This window comes from Halichondria panicea, chromosome 13 (genome assembly GCF_963675165.1).
Source record: "Halichondria panicea chromosome 13, odHalPani1.1, whole genome shotgun sequence".
Classification (NCBI taxonomy): Eukaryota; Metazoa; Porifera; class Demospongiae; order Suberitida; family Halichondriidae; genus Halichondria; species Halichondria panicea.
In genome coordinates, this window is record NC_087389.1 from 4680743 (window position 1) to 4708648 (window position 27906).

General features: G+C 40.6%; 5 protein-coding genes across 10 annotated transcripts; 2 read left to right on the top strand and 3 right to left on the bottom strand.

Annotated features, from left to right (window-relative positions):
• The first annotated feature begins 1008 nt into the window (after nucleotides 1-1008).
• Nucleotides 1009-6260, top strand: LOC135346520 (rRNA-processing protein UTP23 homolog). The gene is made up of 6 exons (XM_064544162.1): nucleotides 1009-1194; nucleotides 1802-1891; nucleotides 2096-2239; nucleotides 3681-3835; nucleotides 5454-5645; nucleotides 5920-6260. Exons 1-6 carry the CDS (start codon nucleotides 1107-1109, stop codon nucleotides 6019-6021), a joined length of 771 nt encoding a protein of 256 aa, XP_064400232.1. The 5' UTR covers nucleotides 1009-1106; the 3' UTR covers nucleotides 6022-6260.
• On the bottom strand, nucleotides 6261-7860 carry LOC135346519 (uncharacterized). The gene is made up of 2 exons (XM_064544161.1): nucleotides 7639-7860; nucleotides 6261-7543 (listed from the first exon to the last, which is right to left on the bottom strand). Exons 1-2 carry the CDS (start codon nucleotides 7771-7773, stop codon nucleotides 6464-6466), a joined length of 1215 nt encoding a protein of 404 aa, XP_064400231.1. The 5' UTR covers nucleotides 7774-7860; the 3' UTR covers nucleotides 6261-6463.
• A 263-nt stretch (nucleotides 7861-8123) lies between these two features.
• On the bottom strand, nucleotides 8124-9253 carry LOC135346448 (uncharacterized). Its single transcript, XM_064544068.1, has 2 exons — nucleotides 8616-9253; nucleotides 8124-8196 (listed from the first exon to the last, which is right to left on the bottom strand). Exons 1-2 carry the CDS (start codon nucleotides 9251-9253, stop codon nucleotides 8124-8126), a joined length of 711 nt encoding a protein of 236 aa, XP_064400138.1.
• Nucleotides 9254-9578: 325 nt separating this feature from the next.
• On the bottom strand, nucleotides 9579-10982 carry LOC135346518 (uncharacterized). The gene has a single exon (XM_064544160.1). It carries the CDS (start codon nucleotides 10881-10883, stop codon nucleotides 9651-9653), a length of 1233 nt encoding a protein of 410 aa, XP_064400230.1. The 5' UTR covers nucleotides 10884-10982; the 3' UTR covers nucleotides 9579-9650.
• Nucleotides 10983-11459: 477 nt separating this feature from the next.
• Nucleotides 11460-27645, top strand: LOC135346177 (uncharacterized). 6 transcript variants are annotated; one of them, XM_064543719.1, is made up of 6 exons: nucleotides 11460-11493; nucleotides 11952-12058; nucleotides 20890-26374; nucleotides 26459-26572; nucleotides 26688-26751; nucleotides 26851-27645. In XM_064543719.1, the coding sequence occupies exons 3-6, from the start codon at nucleotides 20900-20902 to the stop codon at nucleotides 27309-27311; spliced, it is 6114 nt and encodes a 2037-aa protein (XP_064399789.1). In that variant the 5' UTR covers nucleotides 11460-11493; nucleotides 11952-12058; nucleotides 20890-20899; the 3' UTR covers nucleotides 27312-27645. The 6 variants fall into 6 exon arrangements, with proteins under 6 accessions (XP_064399789.1, XP_064399790.1, XP_064399794.1 ...); XM_064543720.1 differs by lacking the exon at nucleotides 11460-11493 and adding an exon at nucleotides 15929-15994 and having other exon boundaries at nucleotides 11626-12058; XM_064543724.1 differs by lacking the exon at nucleotides 11460-11493 and having other exon boundaries at nucleotides 11626-12058; nucleotides 26698-26751; nucleotides 26851-26990.
• The last annotated feature ends 261 nt before the right edge of the window (nucleotides 27646-27906 follow it).

Sequence of the window (27906 nt, forward strand, 5' to 3'; positions counted from 1 at the left end):
GAAAATTCACAAGTATTCTTCATGATCAATCACAAGTTTTAACATCAAAATAGGGAACAAATTGGGATTACATGTACTCACTAAACTCGCTAATTAACCATCACATCTCAAATTTAACATCAGATCAACATCCGAAATCCAAAACTACTACATGTACATAATCGAATTGTTTCTTTTGACTTATTGTTTTTCTTTGATTCTTTGCCTTCAGCTCTCTAATCACTTCCTTTGAGCTCCTCCCAGCCAATTTCTTTCTTTCCCAGAGCACCAGTAAACCTGAATGTACGAGTACACATCGTCATTTCGATCTTTTTCAGCTGGAATGAACAGGTCGAGGGAGTAGATCAGATAGTTTCCATCTTCTATGAGGCAGCGAACAATCTGTTTGCCAAGACTTCCACTTCCTCCAGTAACAACAGCTTTGATCTTGCCCTCAGATTTCAATTCTTGGGCGAAGTCATCAGAATTATAGCAGTATAAATGAATCTGCCTGATCCTAGGGGGGCGAATTGAATGCATGCATGCATGCTCATGCAGCCCTGACTCACAGCGATTCCGCTCTTCTCCACAAAGCCAGTCACGCGCACACTGCTGAGCACTGGAGAGTCAAAACAGCAGCCATTCTTTGACACACTCTCTTCAATGTCCCCCATAGTTAAGTTGCACCTGTTGTCTCACTTGTGTGGCTTTTCAAGTCACCTCTGTCAAAAGCTTGTCTCTCCTCTTCTGAGAGCCATGCCACTCGCGGCTGATACTGTCGTACAGAAAGCTGCCGTAGTTTTGCCTTGGAGCGTGAGTCATAAGAAATAACTGTAGGTGAGCTAGGCTAGTGACTTAATACACCGGTGCAGACAGCCCAGCAAGACTTTCTACTCATCCTGCAGTGTATTTACAAGCCCCTTACAAATAAGGGGTGTGGTTTGTGATGAATCTCATGTTCTTGGTTTCATGACCCTTTTCTTTTGCAGTAAAGATCATCACACAAATAATACCATAACGTGCATGAGATAGATAAAGGGTCGATAAAGGTGCTGACTTGGCCATAGGTTTAGGAGATCGAGAAGGCATGTATCAAGAAGGCCTGGCCTAGCTTAAAGAGAGGAGCAATGAAGATCAAGAGAAATAAACAGGCCAAGAAAATCTTAACCTTCTACAAGCGTAACTTTGGACTACGTGAACCATTTCAAGTTATAGGTATAAACTCGTGTACGTGCGTGCGTGTTAGTCTCATGAATTAGCTGCCCTTTCTAGGGCCAGGAAGAGACCGTCTGAGTTACAATTTTATTTCACAGGCTGGAATTCCAGCGGCTCCATCAGATTGACTTATTCTAGCCATACCTTAAGGCAATAAAGAACTGCACGTTGCTGAATGCATTTGAATAACCATTTTACGCATGCATATTTGGTAAACACTTCACACGTAGAAGCTGCGAAACATAAGCAAGCCAAGCAGGGGTCCTTGGGCACAGAGGTAGCACCACAGGCAAAACAAATAGGTTCTTGATCTTAGCCTAGCCTGCGCTTGACACTTTGTACAATTAATGTGGCTTAAGGTCACGAATTTGATTACATTCCATTGGTGTTGTGAGCAATATCAACACATTCCTCATTGTGAAATGACCTTAAGACAAGAGTGTTCTCTGACCCTCTCCCACAAGGAGGGCAGCTGATTCATGAGACTTTACGTGTGTGCAGAGTTGGAAAGCACATAATTACGATCACATGGATTCTGTAGATTGTACGGCATCCCCCGTCTCAAGTAAATTTTCATAATTGTGAATTTACGTCTCTCCTTACCCAGTTGATGGCACGTTCAGTCAAGCTGCTCTCGTGGGCAAGATCCTGATCAAGGAACAGCTACCAAAGTACCTGGGGGGAGAAGTACAACTAGGTACATGACATTGTGTGGTTAATCGTGTTACGACATGTACATATCTCATTGAGTATTTTATTATTAACCAACAAACATATCCACTGCTGTACTAATGATTTTACAGCATACAGTACCTACACTATCCTAACACAAGTACACTACCCCCCCCCCCCCCCCCCTACACTAACCTCCTACACTACCCCTAACACACTACCCTTACAGTAACAACCCGCTGTGTGATATCAGAGCTGAGTTCCTTGGGTAATAAACTGAGTGGAGCCATGCACATTGCGAGGAGGTTCAAACTGAGAAAGTGTACCCACAGTGGAACACTACCTGCTGCCGACTGCATACTTGCACTAATCGGTGAGACATCTAGTTGCTATGGCTCAATAAATTAGACACCTGTGCTTAGTTAATTGTGGTGGTTAATAGTAAAGTGTTGTTATAGAGAAAGTGTGGGCAGCCATAGGTATGTAGTGGTTACCCGAGGCGCGCGTGGGCGGCCACGGGTATAGTAGTCCGTTGGTCTGTTTGTTTGTTTGTTTGTAATGTGTGAGTCTACTCACCTGCATGCCATGGCACTGCGTTTACAGCATGGATAGCCTTCATACAACAAGTTATTAATTTTAATAGTGGCAGAATTTCATGTTAAACCTTCGTTGTCAAATAAAAACGAGCAAAAGCTAAGAAGCTTGTGACTGGGTCTGCTTACCTGGATGCTCTAGCACTGCGTTTACAGCATGGGTAGCCTCCACACAACAAGTCAGTACTTCTAATAGTGGCAGCTTTCGGTGTTAAAGCTTCGTTGTCTAATAAAAGCGAGCAAAATGTAGCTTGAACAGAACTTGCACATGCGTTACTTATAACTGAAGTGATCCTGTACCAGGTCCAGAAACAATGGAACAGGGTCACTAACGTAGAAAGCTGTATATACCAGGAACAATATTGGAACAGGGTCACTAAAGCAGAAAGCTTGCTTTAGCTGACTGGGATCCATGCAGGACCTGGAGCCATACTTCTCTGAGACTCCATGCTTGTTTGCTGTGATCCTAATCCACAGTGCATATATTTATAGTACTACTACCTGTTCTCAAATGTTTCAGCATGCCTCCCAGTCTGGTTTAGTTTTATTGCTCCTGAGTTGCTGTGCAAGTCATGCATGATGATGATAACAACATCACTATATGCACTGCATTATATCAGTCTTCTGGTTTCTTTATAATCATGTCACCAGCCGAGGGTTTGCACTTTAGTGCTCTAGTTGGTTTGTCTGTCTGTTTGCGACATCTGTGAGCCTGCTGCTCACCTGGATGCCAGAGTGCTGGATGCCAGAGTGCTGCGTTTACAGCATGGATAGCCTTCACACAACAAGTTATTAGTTTTAATAGTGGCAGATTTTGATGTTAAAGCTTTGTTGTCGAATAAAAGCGAGTAAAAGCTAATTACTTCTAAAAAAAGTAGAATTATAATTTGTTGCTTGTATAACTGAACACTCCTCTGGTTTTTATGAATCTATTTAGCAGTACAAATGCCTTGTATTATAGACGGGTAGTAATTTTAGCATTATATAGCGTATAAAGAGCCTTTAAGAAAATGTTGTTGGCCGCTTTAAATACTGTTTGTATGTGACAAAGATAACAGCTAGCACTTAACCAAACATTTATGCTTCATATATACGACATACATAATTATGTACATTCACAATTCATATATACATGTATATGCATACGTACATAGTAATTATATGTACGTGCATGTGGGCTGCTTAGTAACTAATTGCATTGTGCACATGTTGTCTGTGCAGGTAGTGATAATCCTCATCATTATTTGGTGGCGAGCCAAGACCAGGACATGAGAAGGAAGTTACGTCACCTACCTGGAGTCCCTCTAATGCATATCATCAGAAACACCATTGTTCTCGAGAAACCATCAGACTCCACACTAGACAAGGCTGAAGATGTGAGCTGTGCAGTTTACACAAGTATAATGAAGCCTGAAATATTTGTCCTTTGTTGAGGTTTATTATGTAAATTTGGTGAGGGCTTTGTTGAGGTTTTATTGTGTGAATATGGTGAGGGCTTTGTAGAACAGCCTTTTGTGTTCTCAGGTAGGTTGAGAGGGAATGCTGCAGGTTGAGAGGGAATGCTGCAGAGTGGTTTTAAGTTATACTCTTACGGTAATTTAATTATTTATGTACATGTAGACACTCCTACATGTACATAAATAATTAAATTACTGGTGAGTGACTTCCAGCACATGGTATGTAGCACACCCACAAGCAATTTAATGCATGAGTACCTTTACACTTTAATGCATGAGTAACTTTACGCTCTGAGGCATTCCTACCTGAAGAACGTCTGTGTACACATATCCTCGTCCCCCAGGCTTTACTTAAACCAGGATTACATTTATTGTACTCCTGTTGAAACTTGTAAGCATGCAATCTTTGAAGGCGACACAAAAAGTTTTCTAATCGTTAGATTCCCCGATTTGTGATTATGGTAAAAAAGCAGTTATCTTATCCATTTCGATGAAGCTCAACGCACGGGGTGAATGCTCTACTAAGCATCTTGTTTGTCAATTATGTTAGCAGTAGGTACACAGTACATGAACTCCTGCAACACTTCCCAGAAACCACACATGGCCTACCAGCTGTGCTACAAACCACAGACCACTGTTTTACTCAACAAACTCACTGACCAGATTTTGGTAACTGCAGTTCTCCTTTACTGTAAAGCAGTTCACTCTTACATGTACTCTTCATGACTGTCTACCCATTTTGTACTAGCTATGGCCTTGTGCATGCTGTATTGTTATCAGAATCTGTAATGAACCCCCCCACACACACACGTCACACAGCTCACTATGGTGAGCTATGGCAGCCACTGGAGGACCCAAGGTTCTTGGTAATAGGTGCATTGTATCTCGGTGTAATTGTTGACTTGATGACCTCAAGAATAGATAGACACATCACTAATAGTAATGTGTACTAATTACCCCATGCGTGCATGCACCCACCAGCACAGCACAGCACAGCACCTGCAAGGGCACACTAATTACTCTAATTGGTATGTGTGTGGACACAAAGATTAGCTGTTTGATACACAGTCACACTGCTAATAAGACAGTGGTTGAACAATAATAGGTTACTGAAACTTGTAAACAATCTTCGAAGGTGACAAATAATCGTTGCTTTATACATTCCCGATTTACGATTACAGTAAAAAGCAGTTATCTTAATATCCATTTGTGCGATGAAGCTCAACGCTGTGTGATGAATCTGAACGCGCACAGGGTGAATGCTCTACTGAGCATCTTGTTATCTTGTTTGTTACATGTACATGTAGCAGGAACATGATAACTCTTGCAACACTTCCCAGAAACCACACACGCTGCCTGGTAGTGCTATAAATCACAGTTTCCTCAAGAACACTAAACAGTTTACTCAACACTGACCAGATTTTGTTTACTGTTAAAAAGTCTACCCATTTTGTACTAGCTATGGGCCGCCTTGTGCTGTATTGTTATCAGAATCTGTAATGAACCCCTCCCCCCCACACACACACACGTCACACAGCTCACTCAGTCTAAGATGGACTCCAGTTCGCAGGTCCTTGATCGCCTCACACCCACCTCTGAGCAAACTAAACCGACAGTCCGACAAAGAAAGAAAATAACCAAAGGCCCCAACCCCCTCTCTGTTAAAAAGAGCAAGAAGAAGCCAGCTGGTAGTGGTGCTGTTGGCGGTGGTCTGGTTAGCAAGAGTAAGGTCTGTCCTATTGTCGTTACGTAGGTTGTGTGGTCGTTTTGAGGGTGTAGTTTTGGCAGGCAGTTCAATTCAAATGTATTCATGCCTATGCCTATAGGTGTGCCTCTGAGCTAAACTTTATTAGGAGGTCTTAATTGTTATTGTCCTGCTCAAGTACACCACGTATTAGGGTACCTAAGCTAGCCTGTTACAGTGTTTAAAGTGTGTTTATGATTCTGTGAAGGTGTGTGTGTGTGCATGTATTGTTACATGTAATAATTATCTTTGCTTGCAGAAAAAGAGACAAAGAATTCAGCGGAAAAAAGCGTTGGAGATTTTGGCTCAAGTGGTGAAGTCCACAAATTCACAAGAACTTGTCCGAACTCAGAACAGCTAATAAACAACATCTGTTGCCCTAATCCCTTGACCATGATTGCACTGTTTCGCTATTATTCCTGTGGTTCTAAGCTAGTGATATCTTTTGGCTTTGGGCCTGATAAGCTAATCTCTTAATTGACCACCATTGTTAATCATTATACCACTTTATGCATTCTTGGGTTAATTGTGATCACGTACACTGTATTAATCAAGAATTCATGCACTACTGTGGACATGCAGTCAGTGAAGTTGTGTAAACTGGATATAATAATTATTATAGAACACACATAAAACATTGCATAAAAATAATGATAAATATAACTGGGTACACAGATACAATACAACATGCATAAAATAATATAAATTGCATATACATGCATAGCTGTATACACACACACGATAATACGATAGCTACACTATAATTATTATAATAAAATAACCATCATGTGATGAAACCACAATCAATATTCATGTATTGCTTTCTCCATGATTTCCCTCCACGAGGTTTCATCCACCCACCCCAACTCCTTATTTGCCAGATCTGGGAGAGCATTGAAGTCCCTCATAAATTCAATGTGCATTGTACACACGGGAAGGATAGCCAGTCCTGTAACTACATACAACCAGCGATTTAAGCGAGTGATTGGAAACAGCAGAGATAAAGGAATACCAAATGGTCTGGGAATTCCACGTATTTTGGAAACGTGCTCCATTAGCTCTTTTAGTGTACATTTTTCTCTCATAGTGATCATGTACACCTTGCCACTAATTGTATTAATCTTGACGTGTCCATTCTTGTGTGTTCCACTTGTCACGCCATTTTCATGGGTTCTTTGTACGCCTCCTCCTTTCTTCTGCTCGTTGTTCAGCTTCTTCTCTGCCAAAACATGTGCTTCTACAGCAGAGTCGATATGGACGTAGTCAATCTTGAAGTTCCCGTCTCCAGCATATATCACAATCGGCTTGCAAAAAAACTCCGAAACTGGATTGCTTTTACCACCCAGTAGCCCTGCCAGCCTAAGAGCAATAGTGTTGAGTTGACCACTACCGTCAGCTTCACGAACCATTAACTCAGCCTTGCCTTTCGACTCAACGTATGCGTTTAGTGGAATCTCTGGGAAGGGGTCCGACTCTTGTATCAGGTCATCTGGTTTGTCCGGGAACTTGCTCATAGTTACAGAAGTTGAACTTGTATAAATTAGTCTTTTTACTCCTTGTGCTTTGCAGGCGTTTACAACATTTCTTGTGCCGTCTATGTTAACTCTTCGCATTTGGTTATCTGAAAATTTCACAGATGGTTGCAGACTAGCTGTCAAAAACACCGAATCCATTCCTTCCAGGGCCTTCAAAACATCCTTTTCGTTTGTGATATCCGTCTGTATATAGCTAGCCACACCTTGCAAGCGGCTGCTTTCAGATGGGATATACAAATCCAACGAGTGTATTGTGTAGGATCCATCTTTAACTAAGCTCTGAACCAATTTCTTTCCAAGTAGACCTTGCCCGCCGATCACTAGAGCATTGTTTTCCCCTCCCTTCTCCTGCATATAATGAGCATCACACTATTAAAACATTAGTATCATACTACAAGCATGACGTATACGCATGTACTATATAATACTATAAGGTATCTTACATTTAATTTCTGCAGTTTTGATAATTGAAGCCTCTTGAATGGAATTGTTCTCTTTACCCTCAGCAAGACAGAGAGAATCCTTGCAGAGATGAGAATTGCTACCACAGCTGTAGCATAGTAGAACAGATACGCCATGGCTGATTGAACTAAACAGTATGTTTGTTTGTTTGTTCACAACTCATTGAGTTTCACAGAAACCGGGCGACGCCCCTTTGGTTAACCTCGATTGCAGGCTCATAATTGCCACGGGTGGTATTCTTAATCTCACAAGTATTCAATCACAAAGTTTTAACATCAAAATAGGGGGATTTAATACATGTACTCACTAAACTCGCTAATTAACATCACATCTCAAATTTTAACGTCAGATCAACATCCGAAATCCAAAACTACTACATAATCGAATTGTTTCTTTGATTCTTTTTTGACTTCCGAAATCTAATTGTTTTTCTTTGATTCTTTGCCTTCTTGGATAAGCTCTCTAATCACTTCCTTTGAGCTTCTCGGGTCCTCCCAGCCAATTTCTTTCCTTCCCAGAGCACCAGTAAACGTCTGAGTCTGGGTGTAAAAGAAAAGGATATCGGGACGCAAACCACGAGCAACAAGAATTTTGCCAGTTATTTTGTAGAAGATGACATTGGCATACGCCGTAACGGTCATTATCCACAACGGCGTGGAAGTAGCTTTTACTCCGAGTTCTTCTGCAATCAATTCCGATTTTTCCTTATGTGTGAAGGTATCTTCTCGAGTCAAGATGTAAACTTTTCCAGCCAGCTTGCATGATTCACCTTCAGCCTTCAACTTCTTTTCGGCAAGAATGTGAATTTGGGCAGTGGTTCGCATGGTTATGAATTGCATTTTCTTAGAGCCATCGCCATAATATTGACTCTCACCCATAACCCGTTTAGCATCGTAGATATGATGGGGACGAAGAGAGCAAGTAATAAAACCATCTCCATTTGCACCAAAGAACACACCTTTCGCCCATTGCTTTCGTAGTCCCGTAGTCATCTCGATTTTGTTCTGGATACGGTGTGGATTCGTCCAACATCTCCACAACTTGAGAAGGGTCACTGCTAATCATTGTAGCAATACTGCTCGTGTAGATTAGCCTCTTCACTCCAACTTCTTTAGAAGCTGCTACGACGTTCTTTGTTCCAGTGACATTCACATCGAAAAAGTTTTGATAAGTGAAACCGATGAACGAGGGCACAAGACCGGCATTGTGGAAAACAACTTCAGCGTCCTTCAGTGCTGATCTCAAACTGTCCATATCGAAGATATCGGCCTGAATGTATGAGTACACATCGTCATTTCGATCTTTTTCAGCTGGAATATACAGGTCGAGGGAGTAGATTAGATAGTTCCCATCTTCTATGAGGCAGCGAACAATCTGTTTGCCAAGAGTTCCACTTCCTCCAGTAACGACAGCTTTGATCTTGCCTTCAGATTTTAATTCTTGGGCTTTTTTCGATTCCACAGTTTGGTAGCTAATTGGTTTCCTTTCCTTGGTCTTTCTCATCCTGTAAATGGCGTAGATGGTTGCAAAGAGTACAGCAACAATGAGGATGTTGGAGAGGCTGCAGCACCCTTCGATATCAAATGGAAAGCCCATATTTTTGTGCCTCTCTCAATTTTTTTATATGTTGTAGATGGCTTGGCTTGTAGATGCTTGCACTAGCTGGATTATTGCAGAGACTCAGAAGAGAAGAGGTGATACGCACACAGCTACAGCGCAGTGGAAACAGCCCTTGTGGAACGTGCTCTCTTCGATTTGACCAGGGAACCTTGTGTGATTGTGGTGACACGTAGATCTACTTCAGTAGCTATGTAAACACACCGCACCCTGATTTGTTTATAAACTATAGACTATAGACATGTGTATACAGTACAATGTAACTGGTTCATCCAGTAAAACTGCGCATGCGCCAATAAGTGGCCAGATCACATAGTCTACATTGTAAAATTTTCTTTATAGAGCTTACTTAGCAATGTAAATTCACAGTCATAGACTAATTGTCTTTTTTTGATGCTTTAATGAGCTCTCTAACCACATCCTTCCAGCTTCTCGGGTCCTCCCAGCCAATTTCCTTCCTTCCCAGAGCACTTGAATACGTGTGAGACTTGGTCATGAGGTCAAACATATCGATTCTAAGCATTGGGCTGATAGGGGCTTTTCCAATCACTCTGTACACATACTCATTGAAGTAGACCATAAGCTTCAAGACCCATATTGGAATGGAACCACCAACTTCTCCATCTTTCTCAGATGCTACAAATTCGGCAAACTCTCGGTGTGTAAATGAATCTTCGAATCCAACAATGTAAACCTTTCCAGCAATTTTAGAGGCCAAACCTTCCGCTTGTAACTTTTTCTCGACAAGAAGGTGAATTCTAGCTGCAGTGTCGTTTGGAATAAGCATTTGTTTGTAAAGTCCATCACCAAAATACAATAACCCAAAACCTTTGATTGATTTACTGTCAGCAATAAAACAAGGTCGCAAGGCACAGGTTAGAATTCCATCCACGCCATTTGTTCCAAGTACATTTTTTTCGGCAACTATTTTAGCACTTCCGTAACTCTCCCTAGGTTCTTCCGGATAGGGGGTGGTCTCGTCCAAGTTGTCAACAGTTTGATTTTTTCGCAACATGGCGTTCACACTACTTGTGTAGATTAGTCTCTTCACTCGAAGTTCCTTACAAACCGATACAATGTTATCTGTTCCAGTGGCAATGACGTCATAGAAGTCCTGTTTGGTATAGCCGACAAAAGTTGGAATTATGCTTGCAGTGTGGAAAACGACTTCAGCGTCCTTCAGAGCTATTCTCAAACTGTCTTTATCAAGGATATCGGCTTGAATGTACGAGAACACATCGTCATTTCGAACTTCTTCATCGGGAATGAACAGGTCGAGCGAGTAGATTAGATAGTTTCCATCTTCTATGAGGCAGCGAACAATCTGTTTGCCAAGACTTCCACTTCCTCCAGTAACAACAGCTTTGATCTTGCCCTCCGATTTCATTGCTTCTGCTTGTTTCGATTCCACAGTTCGGTAGCTAACTTCTCTTTTTCCTTTGGTCTTTCTTTGTCTGTACATGATGTACATGACTGCAAAGAGCACAGCAAAGAGGAGGATGTTGGAGAAGCTGCTCAGGGCCCAGCTCCAGGGACGGTAGAGCGGCTCAAACGGATACTCAGTAGTACTCTCTTGACGAGGATTTTTTTTACCCATAGGGCAAACCATCTTGTTTGATTTGTCTTATCTTCTTTTACTTAATCTCAAAACTTTCAGAAACGTCGATATTCAGAAGAGGTCAAAGTTGTGCACAGGAAGCTCAGCCCTTGTAACTTGAAGCCACGCCCATATTTTTCTAGAGGCGTTGCCCATAAATTACTAGTATAAATTATATAGTATCTATGCGTTGCCTTTCTAATGACAATGTCATGGCCCCTTATTTGCCGCACAAGATGTACAATCATAGATAGTAGTCCATAGACACTATCTATGGTAGTACAATCGACGGCCGGCTTGCGAGTGTATCTAGATCTACGTATATAAAATCTCTGTCAAAAAAAGAAATTGCCAAAGACAAAGTACTAGATCTATGGAGATGGGCTTCTCTTCCTGGATTGAACAAGAGTAGATCATCTTCTGGATTTTTACTGCTTCTCTCGAGCTCTTGTGCACACAACTAAACTGCTGACTAGTCTAGACACAAAAATCTGCGCCAACTCAACACATTTTTAGAGCGTTCAATGGTATTATTTTTTGCACGTGATCTCAACACAACTTCCTGCATACAAGATAAATTGTAAGTCAAAGTATAAGGATATCTCTGGTCTGATACAGTGAAGTGAGATCTGTTTATTACATATACTACCTTTCCAAGCACCAAGCCCGTCATTTAGATACATTTATGATTGCCTGCCTATACGATTATAGTAAAAATACAGGTGCATGGACATTGGACTATAATTATTATACAGTAGAACCTCGATTATCCGGACACCTTGGTTCCAGAAGCAGACCGGATAAGTGAATATGCCGGATAATCGAATATATAAACCACGCCTTGATCCAACCACTTTATTGATAAACAGCAGTGCAGCATGGTTGTCTGCGCATGCGCAGAAGATAAGCAGGCATGTCTCCATGGTAACAGCTGCAACGCGCATGCGCATTTGGGGGAAACGCCCATTTTCTGATCTGATAAAAAGAAAACTCCCAAGCCGGATAATTGAGGTTCCGGATAATGGAGGGCCGGATAATCGAGGTTCTACTGTACTAATTAGGCCTATAAAATATCTTCAGAAACTTGAATTGTACTCTGATATCCAAGTCTTCTGGGTCAGCTGCTGAGAGTGTAACTGACAGCCTCTTGTCTATGATTATAGGCAGAGTGAAACACAGAAGTCAAGGTGAGTATCTTCAAAAGACATTCAATTTATCACGCGAGTACAGTACCTGTAAAAAAGGGCAGTATAGATATAGAAGTATACTAGCACTACATATAATTTTTTATTGTAAAAGTCGTTTTGTTTACTGAAGCTTAGTGTATCAAGAAGAGTATGCGACTCCCACGCACATTCCATTCTACATATCGGACTGAATCGTCACTAACACTTGTAGAGTCAGTGATCAATAATCGGAGCGATCAATTATCATCAACTTTTTCTCGTGCAAGAGTGACTTACAACAAACACTGGTGCTATACAGAGGTGGACCTGGGTCTAAGCAGCAGGGATCCCAAAGAAGGCCGCTCAGATTCCTTTACCTCGAAAATAGCATACGCTAGATTGCAAAAACTGGTAATATCAATAGTCACACGATAACGATCTATCTTCGATTAGCTGCTATAACTTGGCACTCAGTCAGAAACAAAGAATATTCCCTTGCACAAAGATAGAGTAGATACTAAGCTAGCCCTGCACAAAAACTGTTCTCCTAGTTTTCAACTTGCTTGCTATTAGAAGCTTTTAAGGTCAACCAGAGTTCATATCATTTTTCGTTCACGCATGCGCACTAAGAAATAAACACTCTTTTGTAAATCACTTTTATGGAAATCAGTAAACAGGGGTGAAGCTCCAGCTTAACAGCAAGTCAACAATTCAGCAAATGAACAATTCATGACAACAGTTTTATCATTACAAAAATACGTTTTAAAGTTTGCAGTTTACACATAAAAATGATATTGATGCAGCTGATTTTGATGATACCTTCACACAAATACAATGGTACCATTTGGAACATGTATCACAGCTGATCCACTTTTGGGCATTCAAATGGGAACACTTGGCTTGCTCGCAAGGAGAAGCTGCACGGTGGAATGTAATAGTTACATACTTTACTCTTTAGAATCATTACCTTTAGTACCACTTAAAGTATGTACACCACTTCGTGCACCCTTGCTCCTAGTTGTGGGAAGTTTCGTGACAGCATCAGCTTGCTGACCCTCTATAAAATAGGCAATGCATTCAGTGAAGCACCCTCAAAAAAGAATTACAAATTACCTTTAGTATCACTTGAAGTATGTACACCACTTCGTGCACCCTTGCTCCTAGTTGTGGGAAGTTTCGTGGCAGCATCAGCTTGCTGACCCTCTATAAAATAGGCAATTAATGCATTCAGTGAAGCACCCTCAATAGAATTACAAATTACCTTTAGTACCTCGTGCCTTAATCATAGGGGCAGGATTTTTCAGAGACAATTCAGGATGTCGCCTAGAAAAGGATGTCCACCATCCATCAGTCACAGTGCGTGCTACGTCTTTGTAATCTAATAGTCGTTGCACAATAGACATTACTTGCTTCCTAGTTTTTGGATATCCTATTTTTGCACAACGAAGCAAAAATGCTTGAAGTTCTTTCTCCTCAACATCACTTAAATATTTTGCTGGCCCACTCTTCGTTCCTGGCTTCACTCTATTGTATACTCTGTCTCCGAGTGTAGATTTAGGCACATTATACTCTGCTGCTGCCTGAGCAAGTGGAATACCTTTCTCTACAGCTCCAAGGGCGCTTCTCATACTCTCTTCGGTCCAAAGTTTGTATTTTCCATATCTTGCTTGTGGTGTGACTTTCGGAGGCGTATGAAAATGTCTATTGTGAGATGCACGAAAAATTCTTAGGCGTAGGGGTTCATCAGTTGATAGGACTTCCATCCAGTCTACATTAAAGGAAAAGAACAATAGCTAATTAGTTTTGTAGCGTCAATGTGACTTTGGGGGATTGTAAAGGCCTGTGTTAGTTGAAAACGTGTTTCTGGTCAGCCACCCGCGTACTCATTTTAGGCCCGCCATTAATGACCATTATTGCCGATGTCAGCTATTATTTAATGATGTCATTAACAAACTCCACCCAGAAGGAAGCAAGCAATGGAATAATGGGTAATGACTGCCACCCGCATGCTATTTTGAAAAGTCTTTGACCAGAAACATGTTTGCAACTAACATAGGCGCAGCCTAACTTAGTTCCCAGTCAATGTGAGCACCTTAGGGAATTGTAGTTTAACTTAACTTTAACTTAGTTCACACCCATTTTCTCTACTGCATGCTAGGCCTCCAATTTTATAATGAGAGACTCAGAGTAGGGCCTAGGGGGGATGGGTGGTAAGCCTTAATGTTTAATGTCACAATGACACTATAGATCTACTAGCTAGGACTCTGCTTGTGGTCACTGTTTTCCAAAAACACTCTAGAGAAGTTTATCACTTACCACACTGTTCAGTGATAGATCTGTGTCAAATACCAGAGATTCTGCTAGGAACTGGACATGGAATGGATTTCTTTATGCCACGAGGCTAGACCAATCTACTACGCATGCGCAACGAAAAATGATATGCACTCTGGTTGACCTTAAAAGCTTCTAATAGCAAGCAAGTTGAAAACTAGGAGAACAGTTTTTGTGCAGGGCTAGCTTAGTATCTACTCTATCTTTGTGCAAGTGAATATTCTTTGTTTCTGACTGAGTGCCAAGTTATAGCAGCTAATCGAAGATAGATCGTTATCGTGTGACTATTGATATTACCAGTTTTTGCAATCTAGCGTATGCTATTTTCGAGGTAAAGGAATCTGAGCGGCCTTCTTTGGGATCCTTGCTGCTTAGACCCAGGTCCACCTCTGTATAGCACCAGTGTTTGTTGTAAGTCACTCTTGCACGAGAAAAAGTTGATGATAATTAATTGCTCCGATTATTGATCGCTTACTCTAGTTGTGTAAACCATAGCAGACCATATGCGTGTATGCTGATATCTAATTAATACGCACCCACTTAAGATGCGGTCTGATAGTGACGTGGTATGACATACTCCTATAGAGGTTAATTATGCAGATCCGGCCAAAACTCTCTAAAACTCATTAATTAGGGGGCGTGGTTACATACGTCCGCCATTTTGAGTGGCAAAAAGCACGAGTGGCAAGCAGTAGCAATGTTATTTGCAAAAGTTTGCAGCTCTACTATGGCTGAGTGTGATGCAGGGAGAGTCTCCAACTACTTTTAAGAACTAGAATAGGGTGCTATAAAGCTATCATGTCAAGAAAAGGAGCATAAACAACAAGAGAATGGATAAACCATGCAAACCAATTGACTGAATTGTAGATTTATAGAGCTGCACACACATGAAAATGTTTGTCTATATTGCACTGATTTCTGTTTCCATATATCATGTTTATGTTCAGTATCTCTGCATGGAGAGAGAGCGTCTTGACTCTTTCTGCTTGTGATAGAGTGAATAACAAAACGGTAGTTTTGCAACTTTTGTGCTCCCCATTCTTTCTCTTGACTTGCAGCTACCCATCAACTATGGCGTTCTAGATATAGAAGAAAGCAATACAATGAGAGTCTTGATCCTTTAGAGTGTCTGATTGCATTACCAACAGTGTAGCAGCTCTAACCGTAGCTCAACTTTTAGCATTTAGCCTAGGTATCAAGGTACTTTTTGCCACTCAAAATGGCGGACATATGTAACCACGCCCCTTTTCCAAGAGTTTTTATGTGGCCACACCCCTTTTTGGCCGGAAGTGGGCGGATTTGCATAACCTCTATACCGTAACCTGGTTTACACTACAACTTCTACAGTTGGAGACTCCTCTTAATTAATTCTTAATACACTCCTGATAAAGCCTATAACATGCACCTCAGTAAAAAGACCGTCATGATAAGAGTCGAGTGAATATTGCTTTAAATGATTGAGAGTATAATAATGATGCATAGTTAGGGGCATGTTGCATCAAAGATAGCATCATGTACACTGTTCGCATACAAACACTCCATTTTTTCTGTACACCTTAGGCAAAAGACATCAGTAATGATATGGACGAGCGGATCGATATGTTATTACTAGACTATCATGCAAAGGTTTGATGTATGATGGGTACTGATACTGATTATCACATAGGTGACCTCCAAAAAAGAAAAAAAAATTAGGAGACACTTGAGGAGATTTATTATTATAGCAGTTGCTTTCTGCGCATGATCATCTGGAGAGCCTCACCCACAAAACCTGCAAAACAGTATACAGCAGCCCTACCCCTCTTTTCTAACCAAAGAGTTTGATCCTATAGCGATAGACGGACAGCATAGTTCAGGAGCAGCAACCTTTAAAATCCGGGACATTTCAGGTAAATAGCAATTTCCGGACAGGACACAGGACAGAGCCTCCAAATCCGGGACTGTCCCGGGAGTTTTAAAACAGTTGGCACCTATTTTATCATGTTGATATTCATATAATTATAGTATTCATCTATTTTGGGATGCACCTAGCCTCAGTCCCAGGCCGATTAAGATAATTATGGCCTGGTATCTATGCATTGGGTGATAGTAATACGCAAGCCTAACATAGGCGTGGTTCGTCCACGCGCATCTACTATATATACATGTTGATATTGTATGGTAAAGCAGCTTACCTGTGGCTTATGCCCTCTATTTCGTTGTCGAGAAGGCTTGCACACGAGTCTGAGCTATGCAGAAGAGGCTCTCAAACGATGATGCCTGAGCTTGGTTCCTGTACAGGCTATAGCAAGTCTTTTTTTGCTTCCAACTGCAAAATAACCCGACCATGCATACGACCATGCATACGACCATTGTAGAGGTAAAAGAGAGCCTCTTCTGGCTTCAGACTAGTGTCAGCCTTCTCGACAACGCAGTAGAGAGTATGAGCCAATTAAGCTTCACAAGAACTGTCACAACGTAATTGTTAAAATTAGCTCATGTGCACTGTCACCCATGCATGCATGCAATAGACACCAGGCTGTATTTTAATTGGCCTGGATTCGAGGCAAGGATGCACCTATGTACAGGCATGTTATATCAGGGGCGTAGCTTAATGGTTTCCTAGTTGCCCAGAAACCCCCTTGCTTGCTGAAAAATGGGTGGGGCTGATCATGTGCTGAAGTTAATATTGACCACGAGTAGATTAATATCCAGTCTGTATTTATTGTGCCTATTAGTTACCTTCTGCAATCCAAGATAAGAGACCAAGATCAGCCCAGTTCCTCTACTACTGCTCAGAGTCAGACTCCAGACTGTATTTTACAGTGTATACTGCTAATGGCTGGAGACTAGCAAGAGTATGGATTGATATCTAGCCTGGATTTATTTCAATGCCTATTATTAATACTAGTTTAGCTTCTGCAATCCAAGATAAGAGACCTGATTGTCAGCCCAGTTCCTCTACTGCATGCTCAGACTCCAGACTGCATGTATATGCAGTCTCACCACAATCTGATTCTCAGCCACCAACCTCAGAGCTCATGCCCACTGTCAATGTCAATGGTACTGATCTCCTGGTAGTATATTTGTACTTACAACTATAAAGTTTAGGAGATGAGGCCGAGGAGAACTGAAGCTGCTGCTAAGGCCACTCCAAGTGACACTCTGGTTTCTGGTCCTAAAGTTTTTCTAATTGCATGCGGGCGGGCGGCTTTTCTCATTATGTCATTATCAATTTCACCTTATGAATCTCATTATTTTGCAAATGAATATCATTATCACACTATTTTGTACCACATGGACCATTATGCGCATGCGTAGAAGAAATAATGGGATAGAAATCCAATAATGAGATAGAAATCCAAGAATAAAATCTGATGCGGGCGGTGGACCAGAAACCAGAGTATCACTTGGAGTGGCCTAAGACTTATCAGCCATAAGGGGTGTAACCGGCATAATTAAGGGGCGCGGCACCGGAAGTGGGCGTGGCCTCAAAAAATTTTGCGGCGCTATCGCGCCGCCTTATTTCTTCAGAAACCCCTTTAGTAAATGTCTAGCTACGCCCCTGGTTATATAGTAGTGGCAGATTTGCAAAGCCCAACCCTGGACACTTGTATAGGTTGGGAACCACTGCAATGTCAGGTTTTATTCCATCGGTACTTATAGTCTTAGGGTGTGTATGGCTAAGCATGAATATGATATCCTAAGTGGGCGGAAACCGCTAGATTGCTACTGCAAGAGAGTCAATTGTGCATGCTAATTGACTTCAGTTGGTGTATTCCTTGCTTAAGCTATGAAGAGTGTTGCACAAGATATTATGTTACTAAACAACTGTAAAAAAACTATCTCTGGCTTACTAGGGTAAAATATAGTTCAGCAGTGCTGCATGTATGCACCAGCTCAGCAAAAGTGATCGTGTCGTATTAATGTGATAAGTGAACGATTATCCACTGCTGTTTTCAAAGCCTTGTCGCTTAGTTTCATTGACCCTGTTAGTTGCTTCAATGTTTATATAATTATACTGCTTCATTTTGTACTGCTTCATTTTGTACTGCAATATCTGCATGGTTGTGAGACGCCAACTACCGAAGATTAGCACTGTAGTGCTGTGTTTGTTGCAGCAGTATAATTATCAAACAAGCTATAATAATGTGTACAGTAATCCGGCTTTCTGAATTATGGTCCTCTCGATAATTATACTGGTCATTTCTTTCGGCACGGATTGCTAGCTTGATCATTACTATACATAAAACTCGCCCTGAAATGCGGCCACCTCGCTATTCCGTGTACTGGTGGTATATATGACATTTTGGGTGGTTTGATAGAATATAGAGAGCATAAAAGTAGCGATTCATTATCCTCGTGACATAGCTGCAAAATTAGTCAAGCTATTTTAGCCGCGGCTACTTTCTAAAAGGCAGCCACCACATAATTATGCTGCACTGGGTGACTGGACCGCCGTATACTACGGTGGCCCTGAGTAGTTCACCTTAGCTACTTGATAGTTCATAGCTATAGATGGGCGTGGCCCGCCTCCAAAAAGGGAGACGGGTTGCAGCCCTATCTAGCATTCGTTCTTGCATTACGTAAGCAGTCTGCATTCAGGAATGCATGTGCACCAATCAGATTGTATATCCCTTACGTAATGCATTTCTGTTGGCTTCCCAGCTCCTCCTCTTCTCTGCAGCAAGCTGAGCTCTGTGGTTATAGGCGCGGCTAATATTATCATAGTTAGTACGCGATGCAGCAGAACGAATGCTAGATAGGGCTGCAACCCGTCTTACTTTTTGGAAGCGGGCATCTACCTTAGCTATTTCGAAGTTGACCTCTGAACTGTATCCTTTCACACAAGAACACACTGGAGACCAACTTACTATAGCTAGCAACTCAGCTTGATTGATCGTGATCTGTAGTTACTATACATAGGCTGATTCTGGGCAAGGCTCTCTAATGCGCATGCTCATTACTTATAGGAAAAGTGATGATCTTTTTATGCCTCGGTGCGCATGCGCAAGCGAGGTATACGGTAGTGTGTGTGTGTGTGTGTGTGTGTGTGTGTAGACCGCTACAGCTGCTCAAGGATGAATCAAGTGCAAGTAAGAGTTTCTATAGGCTTCTAGTCATGTTTATTTTAATTTGTGATTTGGATTTACAAAATAATGCTTCGTTCTCGAGTTATGCTTAGTTTTGCTTACTTGGAATGCCATTGCAGCCTTTTCAGATGAGTCCATAGCAAAACTTGTTCACCGAGTGTTACTACTCTACTTAGTAGTTAGCTCTGCACTAAAACGCTAGCTATTGGTAGCTGCAAGAGTGAGCAGAGAGCTGCAAGGCTCTGCTAACTTGCAGCCATTAATTTTAGACTTGAACTTTTGGCATCGATCGTTTTTAACAACAATCATGGTTGATCATTACCCACTATTAGGTTGATTGCATGCAGCAATTAAAGATGTTCATCATGATAATTATTATCAATGTGTGTATAAAAGCTAGCTATTAGGTAGTTTTATGTTATGTAGCTTTGGCACCTCCACCGAGGCATCAGCACCCGCGGTGCTTTCATTTTTAACTGTTTTGGAACCTCCCTCTCAGCATTCCTGGATCCACCACTGCTAACAGCAATGCCAAGACGAGAGTACCACACTTGATTCATTTGGAAGTTACATGTTATCAACAAATACAATACTAGCTAGGCAAATCAAATAGAGCTAGGATTAAGATACCTTTTTCTTCTCTTCCCCCTCCCCCCTCTGAGAAAAAGTCTGGTCCCCAGACTAATACAATACATGCAGTTCAAGTTGTCCACTTTTATATCTCCTAATCCCATCGCAGCACAAGAATTCTGTACTATACAATGGTTCTGGTGTGGTACTCTCGTCTTGCATTGCTGTTAGATAATCCTCAGTACCTGTATATGTACATGATGTAGCTCTCATTATTGATCTCTAGTCGCTCGCGCTATGTAGAGTATGGCTACAGCAGCATTAATTAGAATTAACATACAGTTCAAAGGTTAACTGCGAAGTAGCTAAGGTAGGTAAACTATCCAGTAGCTGAGGTAGGTAAACTGTCAAGTACCATATAGCGGGTAATTTTCGGGGGACAAAATATTCGTGGTTCAGCAATATTGAGACATTTCGTGGGTAATATTTTTGTGGTTGCTGCTTGGATTGTAGGTAAAGTTAGCCAAGGTCGCTTCATTCATGGGTAAAATATTCGTGGTCAGACCTCCAACCACAAAAACCACAAATATTTTGCCCCACGAAAATTACCCGCTATACGGTAGCTAAGGTTGTTGAACTACCAACTTAGGTAGTTGAACTATCAAGTAGCTAAGATAGGTGAACTATCAGGTAGGTGAACTACTAAGTAGCTAAGGTGAACTACTAGTAGCGCTCAGGGCCACCGTAGTATACCCTTAGCTATACATAAAAATCGTATTAAACAAAGCAGGTGACTTGCGAATGTAATTATAAGTACATTTGCAACTCACCTGCTTTGTCGTGTTTACGTCATATGACTATACTCGTTTGCTTTCACAGGGGTTGAATAATGGCTATTAATACCAAGTATCAAAACCTTTTTGAATTCTGTATCCAAGGGGATCGGATTGGTTTAGCTGATTACATCATTACTAATAGTTGTAACCCAAGTGCGTACGACGCTCGAGACATTAATGGACGAACAGCTCTTCATATTGCATGTCAGCATGGACACTTGTTCACTGTACGCTCATTGATAGAAGTGTTTGGTTGTTCATCTACGATTGTTGATAAATCAGGGAATCTTCCTTTTCATGTTGCTTGCTTATATGGTCACTTGCCCATTGTGGACTATCTGTTTAGTCTTGTTGCCAACGAAGACATTTCTACAGCTGTTTTCCAGACTGACTCAGAAGGAAACAATCTACTTCATAAAGCATGCCAGTCTGGATCAGTCTCTACTGTTAGATACATTCTACAACTTGTTGGCTATCCAAAGAAAGATCTAATCTGCAAGAAACTCAACTTATACCAAGACAGCATTTCTGTGTATAATGCTGCTTCTATTGAAACAACCTCTTTATGCCAGGTGCAGTCAGTAATCAAGTGTATTACAAAGCAAAATACTCTAGGTGACACTCCAATCCATGTAGCGTGCCGCCATGGTCATCTGAAGGTTTTGAAGATTTTTCAAGTATATTTTCCTTATAGTAATTTGCTGGAATCTCTATTTCTTATTGCTATAGTCTGCAATAACATGAGTATAATTAACTATTTCAAAGCTCTTAAGAATACGACTGTCTTAGATTTCAATTCTGAGGAACCAGGACTCTGCAAATGTGAGAAAATAGATTCTCGTCAAAGATTCAGATTAATAACTTCGTTGGGATTGCGTGAAGACAGAGAATTATTCAGAGACAGAACCATGTACAGACGTAAGAATGTTCATCCAATGGAAAGCGCAATCTGTGAACGTTGTCAAGATAGGTTAACAGTACTCAGTATACCAGCTTTTAATAGGTCTACATCAATGGGCCACTGCCCTTTTTGTAATGAAAAAGGTAATTATAAGAGAGAGTTTAGTTTTCATTGTGAGTCGTGTTCTTCAGTTTTGGCTAGTGATAAAATTGTAAGAGTGAACTGCTTACTATGTAAATCGTTAAAGCTTACATTGTCGGCATTGGAAGACCCAGCCCACCTCCGTTTAGTTCATCCCTTACAGACTCATAAGCATCCAAAAGGACCCTCCCAAGCTGCAGCGTTATGTGGAAATCTGGAACCTTACCGGCAAGCACAAATGATGTTTTCTTCCACAGAAAAATATCTTTTTCATGCTGCGTGCATTTCTGATAATGTGGAGCTAGTTAAGCACATCATGGAAACATTAAATGTTGGTATTAATGAACTTGATTCAGAAGATAATACTCCTCTACATGTGGTATGTGAATGGGGGTCTTGTAAGGTCTTTTCATTCCTCTTATCTTTTAGTAACCTCCAAATGACAAAGATTAATAAATTTGATCAGACTCCACTTTCACTTGCTGCTAAACACTCAAGAATTGATTTTGTCACCAAACTCTTAGAGTGTGACATCAAAAATGATGGAAATTCTTTCCACCTTGCATGCGGTACGGGAAACATCGACCTTGTTAAGGATCTAACACAATGCAAGGATGATACACTGATCAATCATGTAGATAAGTATGGGGAAACTCCTATATTTGATGCTTGCCGTGGTGGACATCTAGAGTTGATAAAATTTCTTGTTACGAAAGGCTGCAACCCACTATTTATAAACAAACAAACTAAAGAAACACCCATTCATATTGCATGCAGAATGAACAGACCTGATATTCTTGAAGCATTGTGTCAATCTCAGCTGATAAATGAACAGTCTCTAGAATCAAACATCTGTGGTATTTCTCCAATCCATCTGGCTATTGAAAACAATTGCTTTGAATTAATTCAAATTATTGTTAAATATTGTTCAATTAATCTGAACCAACCTATTAATGAGAAACAAGCAACGTTGGTACATTGTGCAGTCCAAATGGACGATATAGGATTGATCAACTATCTTCTCCAACAACCGTCTGTAAATTGGAATGCACAAGATAGCGACGGTAACACAGCTCTTCATTTGGCGTGTATTGATGAAAATTATGCTATTGTGAAGCTGGTTGCATGTGAAATGAAGCACGTTGACTCTAGCTCCTCAGCTGTGCCACTGCATTCCAATGTTTGCTCCGCAGTATCTCAAAATAATGTCAGAAAATCTCCTTTACACTTGGTTTGTGAATCCGAGAATACTGTCATCCTAAAGCATCTACTAGGGAAACTCCCCAAAGCTTGTAATTTGGACAAACTCGTTGATGCTGATCAAAATACAGTCCTGCATGTTGCTGTCAAGACTGGATGTATCGACACAGTTGTACTTTTATCAGAGATTACTTCATGTACATGTAAAAACTCTTTAGGTGAAACACCAATACATATTGCATGTGGAAGTGGTAACCTTAAAATAGCATGTATTCTTTTTTCCAAAGCAACTGATGCCGCTGTGTATTCCAAGAATGGAGATTCTTACTTGCATTCAGCCTGCCGAGGAAAGTCACTGGAGATTATTAACTTTTTGCTGAATAAGAGTCGACTCAACTGTCCCAGTCTATTTGTTGCCAATGAACACGGAAATACTCCTCTTCATGTAGCTTGCTTGCTAGGTAATGCTGAAATGATAAAGTTGCTATTACCTCATTGCTCGAATCAAATTCGAAGTCTAAACAGTCAGAATCACACACCATTTTGCTGTTTGCTGATAGGTAAACATCCGAATGTCATTATGGATCTCTTGTCATCGAAAAAGATGGATGATAAATGGTGTACAGACGCTCAGCCAATGCTTCATTCTGTTGTCATATTGTCATCCAGTGAAAGGGTATATGAACTTACAACGTTTCTTTTATCTGGAAAGTATTGCGACCCTTCAGCGTGTGACAAAAATGACAATACCATTTTTCACAGTTTCATACTTCGATTCTCAATGAGTAGCTATAGACAACCAAGCTACGTCTACTATTTTTCAAGTGATAATAATTTAAAACTATGGAATTACCTTCTAGAAATTCTTGGATCTGAGATAAACAAACAAAATATAAATGGTGACACACCTTTGCATATGCTATGCAATATTCATAAAAGATCCAGACATGGTGGGAATAACTATTCAAAACTAATGATTGAAAGATTGCTTGCTCATGCTGAAAGCAACATCAACAAATCTCTAACATCCAGAAACAAACTAGGCAAAACTCCCGTTCAACTTGCAAACAAACAAGTTATGAGGCTACTCATTCCATATGGAGCGAATCCCGAAGACGTTTACTTTGAATTTGGTCCCATACTAGACAAATTCAAACATGAGCACCCCCTAAAACCTTCAATGAAAATAATAGTTGTAGGTAACTCTACAGCTGGTAAGACAACTCTTGTAAAAGCCATAGAACAGCTCGAGTTGAAGCAAGGTAGCACACCAATCGAAAGTGTTGGTGGCCCAACTGCAGGAGTAGAAACAATTGGACTGGAGAGCCCAGACTTAGGAGCTGTAAAATGTCATGATTTTGCAGGACAACCTGAATTTGAAAGCAGCAATTCAGCTTTTCTAGAGAACTCAGTGTCTCTCGACCAATCTCCAATTTTCTTACTACTTGTCGATGTTAGTAATGACCTTGATGTAATAGAAAAGCACACTCGATATTGGTTTACATTTATACAGAATCATGCACCCCAACAGCTTGAAACACCACCCCATGTAATCATTCTTGGGAGTCATAGTGACTGTATTGATACAGCTCAACACAAAAACATTGAGAAGTGTTTAGCATCTGCAATTCAAAGCGTTCATTCAACTAATTTTCATGTTATTGGTCCATTTCTACTTGACTGCCGTAAAGTGGATACTAAGTTGCAAAAATTGAGCAAGATGTTAGCAAAAAGCTGCTCAAGCTTGAGAAAAACAGTTGATATTGACATCCGGTGCCACATTTTGTTTGCTTATCTATCGGAATGGTTCGGTTCTAAACCAGCTGTAAAATTTTGTGATATTCAAGATAGAATAAAGTCCTTGACCACTACGCTGTCGTGTGCATGCACTATTCGCCAGCCAAATTTTTTTGAGATCAGTTCACATTCTGAATCACATGATGATATTCTTCCCTTCACTAAGGAAACGTTATTAGAATTGCTAAAAAGCCTTCACGCCGGTGGACATATACTATTACTAAATACAGAACCTGCAGAAGATTGTTGGGTTGTAATGGACAATGATTGGCTATTTGAAAAAGTGAATGGCACCCTCTTTGCTCCAATGTCCTTTGATACACCAAAGCTACCAACAAACACTGGGGTGGTATCAGAAGATATGCTTATTTCTCTGTTTGGGCAGGTTGATATCGACTTAATAACAGCATACACGGTGTATTCAGAGTTTTGTCGGAAGATTGAAGACCCAGTGACGCTAAATCTAATTGAAGGAGGCTGTACATCAGAATCGCAGAGTTTTGATCACGAAGAAGACCCACCTTTTATTTCTGACAATCCTGCTGAAGCAGAAGAAATTTTGAGTACTTCAGGCAACGAAGCATCAGACTCAATTACTGCTCAAAAAAACTATTATTTCTTTCCTGGTCTAGTTAAGTGTGAGCGACAAGCTGATGTGTGGTATGCCAGCTCGCCTGCAAGCTTTAATTTTGGGTGGTACTTACTTTGCAATAAGAACAGCTTTTTGGATCCACGGTTTCTTTACGTACTTTTACTTCGCTTAACATTTACTTTTACTGCTTCTACCAAAGGCTCATCTCAACACGATCTAGTACGTAAGTGCAATATATGGAAGAATGGTATTCACTGGAGCACAACACGTGGTGTAGAGGTTTTGGTCGAGGTCATTGAGCAGAATACTGCTGTACTACTTTTGGTAAGGTGTTTAAAAGATCATGAGATAGAAGGAGTTAAGTTGCGATCTCAGGTAATTAACATGATCCTTGAAGCAAAGGATCAGTTCTGCTCAAAAGCTAGAGTTACAGAAAACATTCTTGCTGAATGTTTCCAATATCCTCAGAATTTCCAGCTGAAAATTCCTATTCTTGACATTGCACAATCTATTGCCAAGGCACATGTCTGTGTTGTCGATTCAAGAAACAAGCCACTAATGTTAAGGGACCTTCTTTTTTTCGATCCATATCTTCAGATTGGGGAAAAGCTGATAGAAAAATTGTGGTCAAAGGAATGTTCAGAAGAAGAGGTACCATCTATCTTCCTGTTTGAATTATCTGAGGCACAGAGCACACTTGTGCATCAGATTAGCAAGCTTCTAGGTGTTCCTCAAAGTGATGTTGATTCATATACTAGGCAAAAATGGGAATCCGAACCTACTAAATTACTTCTCCATATCTATGAATTATGGAAGGTCAGACAAAAAAAACCATGTTACGAGAATCTTCGCAAGGTTTTTACCTCACACAGCATCTTCTGTGGTCGGAACCCACTAGTAAGTTCTAACCCAACATACATAACCTTAATAATAATTATATACATGCATGCATGCTATTATAATAATACATTAATTGTATAGGAAGTGATGAAAGATGTACCTCTGGACAAATCCATGTCATCTGATCAGATGCATGTACATGCCAAACCTCAATTAGAAGCGTGTATATACAGTGACCAAAGCCCTACTTTAAAGGCAAGTGCTATATATGCACATGCTAAACGTTGAACATTAAATGTTTGCATGGTCGATATATAATTATGCAAACACTTGTTATTTATTCATAAGTATAATTATAATTAATATACAGACTTTCACAGCTTGTGCAGTATACAATGAAGCCAAGCCACGCACTGGATCTCATTTGCTGATAGGTGCGTAAAATGAGTTTTACGGCATTTTATTAGCTATAATTATAATGTATGTTAATATGGAGCAAAATTTGGCCGAGACTTGTATATTTTTCCTTGTAGTAAACCCGATGTTGGAAAACGTATCAATTAAGCATCTTATAAGTATTACATGGCAGAGCGATCAATCAGGAAGAAGTACCTCTGATTGCGAATTGTGTATCCTAAGGGATGCTTCATGTTCCTGGGAGAAAATTGCAGAGACCCTCGAATTACAGCCACTTATGTTTAATTCCGATCCTCACACCCGAAAGCCACCACAGGATTGCACAAGTGACGTATTCAAGTGGTGGCTTACTCATGACACAAGTTATGATAAAACATGGACAGGTTTACACCGCCTTCTAATTGATTCAAACATGCCTGCTTTGGCCGAGCAACTTTATGAAGCAATTAACAGTCCGACCAGCTCAGCTCTCAGAGGAAGTCCCTTCAAGAATTCACCAAAGCCGTACACAAAACGTTCAACATCATCTCAACGAAGAAAGAAGAAATCATCAATATCGGGAGCTTCCAACTTTTGAAGTCGTTACACACACATTCTAGTTATCCTGTTACACACTGATTTTATGCCTCCGGACAGATATTTTGTATGTAGTTGCAGTCATGTGTTCATCCATTGCACCTTAGCTACTTGCTTAATACAATACACACCCTCTTCAACTACGCTATAGTTTTATCTGTTGTAACAATTGCCTTTCATTTCCGTGTGCATACTTGCACGTAATTAGTCATCACAAGCTATAATAAATAGTATAGTTAGTCATTATTTTTGTGTTAGTGATTTACTTACACGTACAATAATTATAACTGACAAAATTCCATCACACAAATCAAAACAGTGTTTATTAAATCGAAGTCATGTAATTCTGAAATTTCGTCGATTAAAAGACATTGCATAAATTTCCCGTAGGAGGATGTCAATATATGTAGTCCTCTGCTTGTACATGCATTCATGCAGCCACAGCACTTTCATGGTAGTACGTACCGTATGTGTGTTATTACACCGACAGTACGGTATAATGGGCCAAGGGGCCCTAAAAAATTAAAGATCGAGGCCACCGCTAATTATATATACGATTGTGTCACTGTGCATGTCTATACGTTTATACCTTGGAT

Excerpts from the sequence above, each read along its gene's own strand:
- LOC135346520 (XM_064544162.1), top strand. The coding sequence starts at position 1,107 with ATGAAGATCAAGAGAAATAAACAGGCCAAGAAAATCTTAACCTTCTAC. Across the intron at positions 1,195-1,801 it reads TGAACCATTTCAAGTTATAG|TTGATGGCACGTTCAGTCAA; the intron begins GTATAAACTCGT and ends CTCCTTACCCAG. Across the intron at positions 5,646-5,919 it reads GTCTGGTTAGCAAGAGTAAG|AAAAAGAGACAAAGAATTCA; the intron begins GTCTGTCCTATT and ends CTTTGCTTGCAG.
- LOC135346519 (XM_064544161.1), bottom strand. The coding sequence starts at position 7,773 with ATGGCGTATCTGTTCTACTATGCTACAGCTGTGGTAGCAATTCTCATC. Across the intron at positions 7,544-7,638 it reads CAAAACTGCAGAAATTAAAT|GAGAAGGGAGGGGAAAACAA; the intron begins GTAAGATACCTT and ends CATTATATGCAG.
- LOC135346448 (XM_064544068.1), bottom strand. The coding sequence starts at position 9,253 with ATGGGCTTTCCATTTGATATCGAAGGGTGCTGCAGCCTCTCCAACATC. Across the intron at positions 8,197-8,615 it reads ACGAAAGCAATGGGCGAAAG|ACTCAGACGTTTACTGGTGC; the intron begins GTGTGTTCTTTG and ends TTTTACACCCAG.
- LOC135346518 (XM_064544160.1), bottom strand. The coding sequence starts at position 10,883 with ATGGTTTGCCCTATGGGTAAAAAAAATCCTCGTCAAGAGAGTACTACT.
- LOC135346177 (XM_064543719.1), top strand. The coding sequence starts at position 20,900 with ATGGCTATTAATACCAAGTATCAAAACCTTTTTGAATTCTGTATCCAA. Across the intron at positions 26,375-26,458 it reads TCTGTGGTCGGAACCCACTA|GAAGTGATGAAAGATGTACC; the intron begins GTAAGTTCTAAC and ends TTAATTGTATAG. Across the intron at positions 26,752-26,850 it reads TGGATCTCATTTGCTGATAG|TAAACCCGATGTTGGAAAAC; the intron begins GTGCGTAAAATG and ends TTTTCCTTGTAG.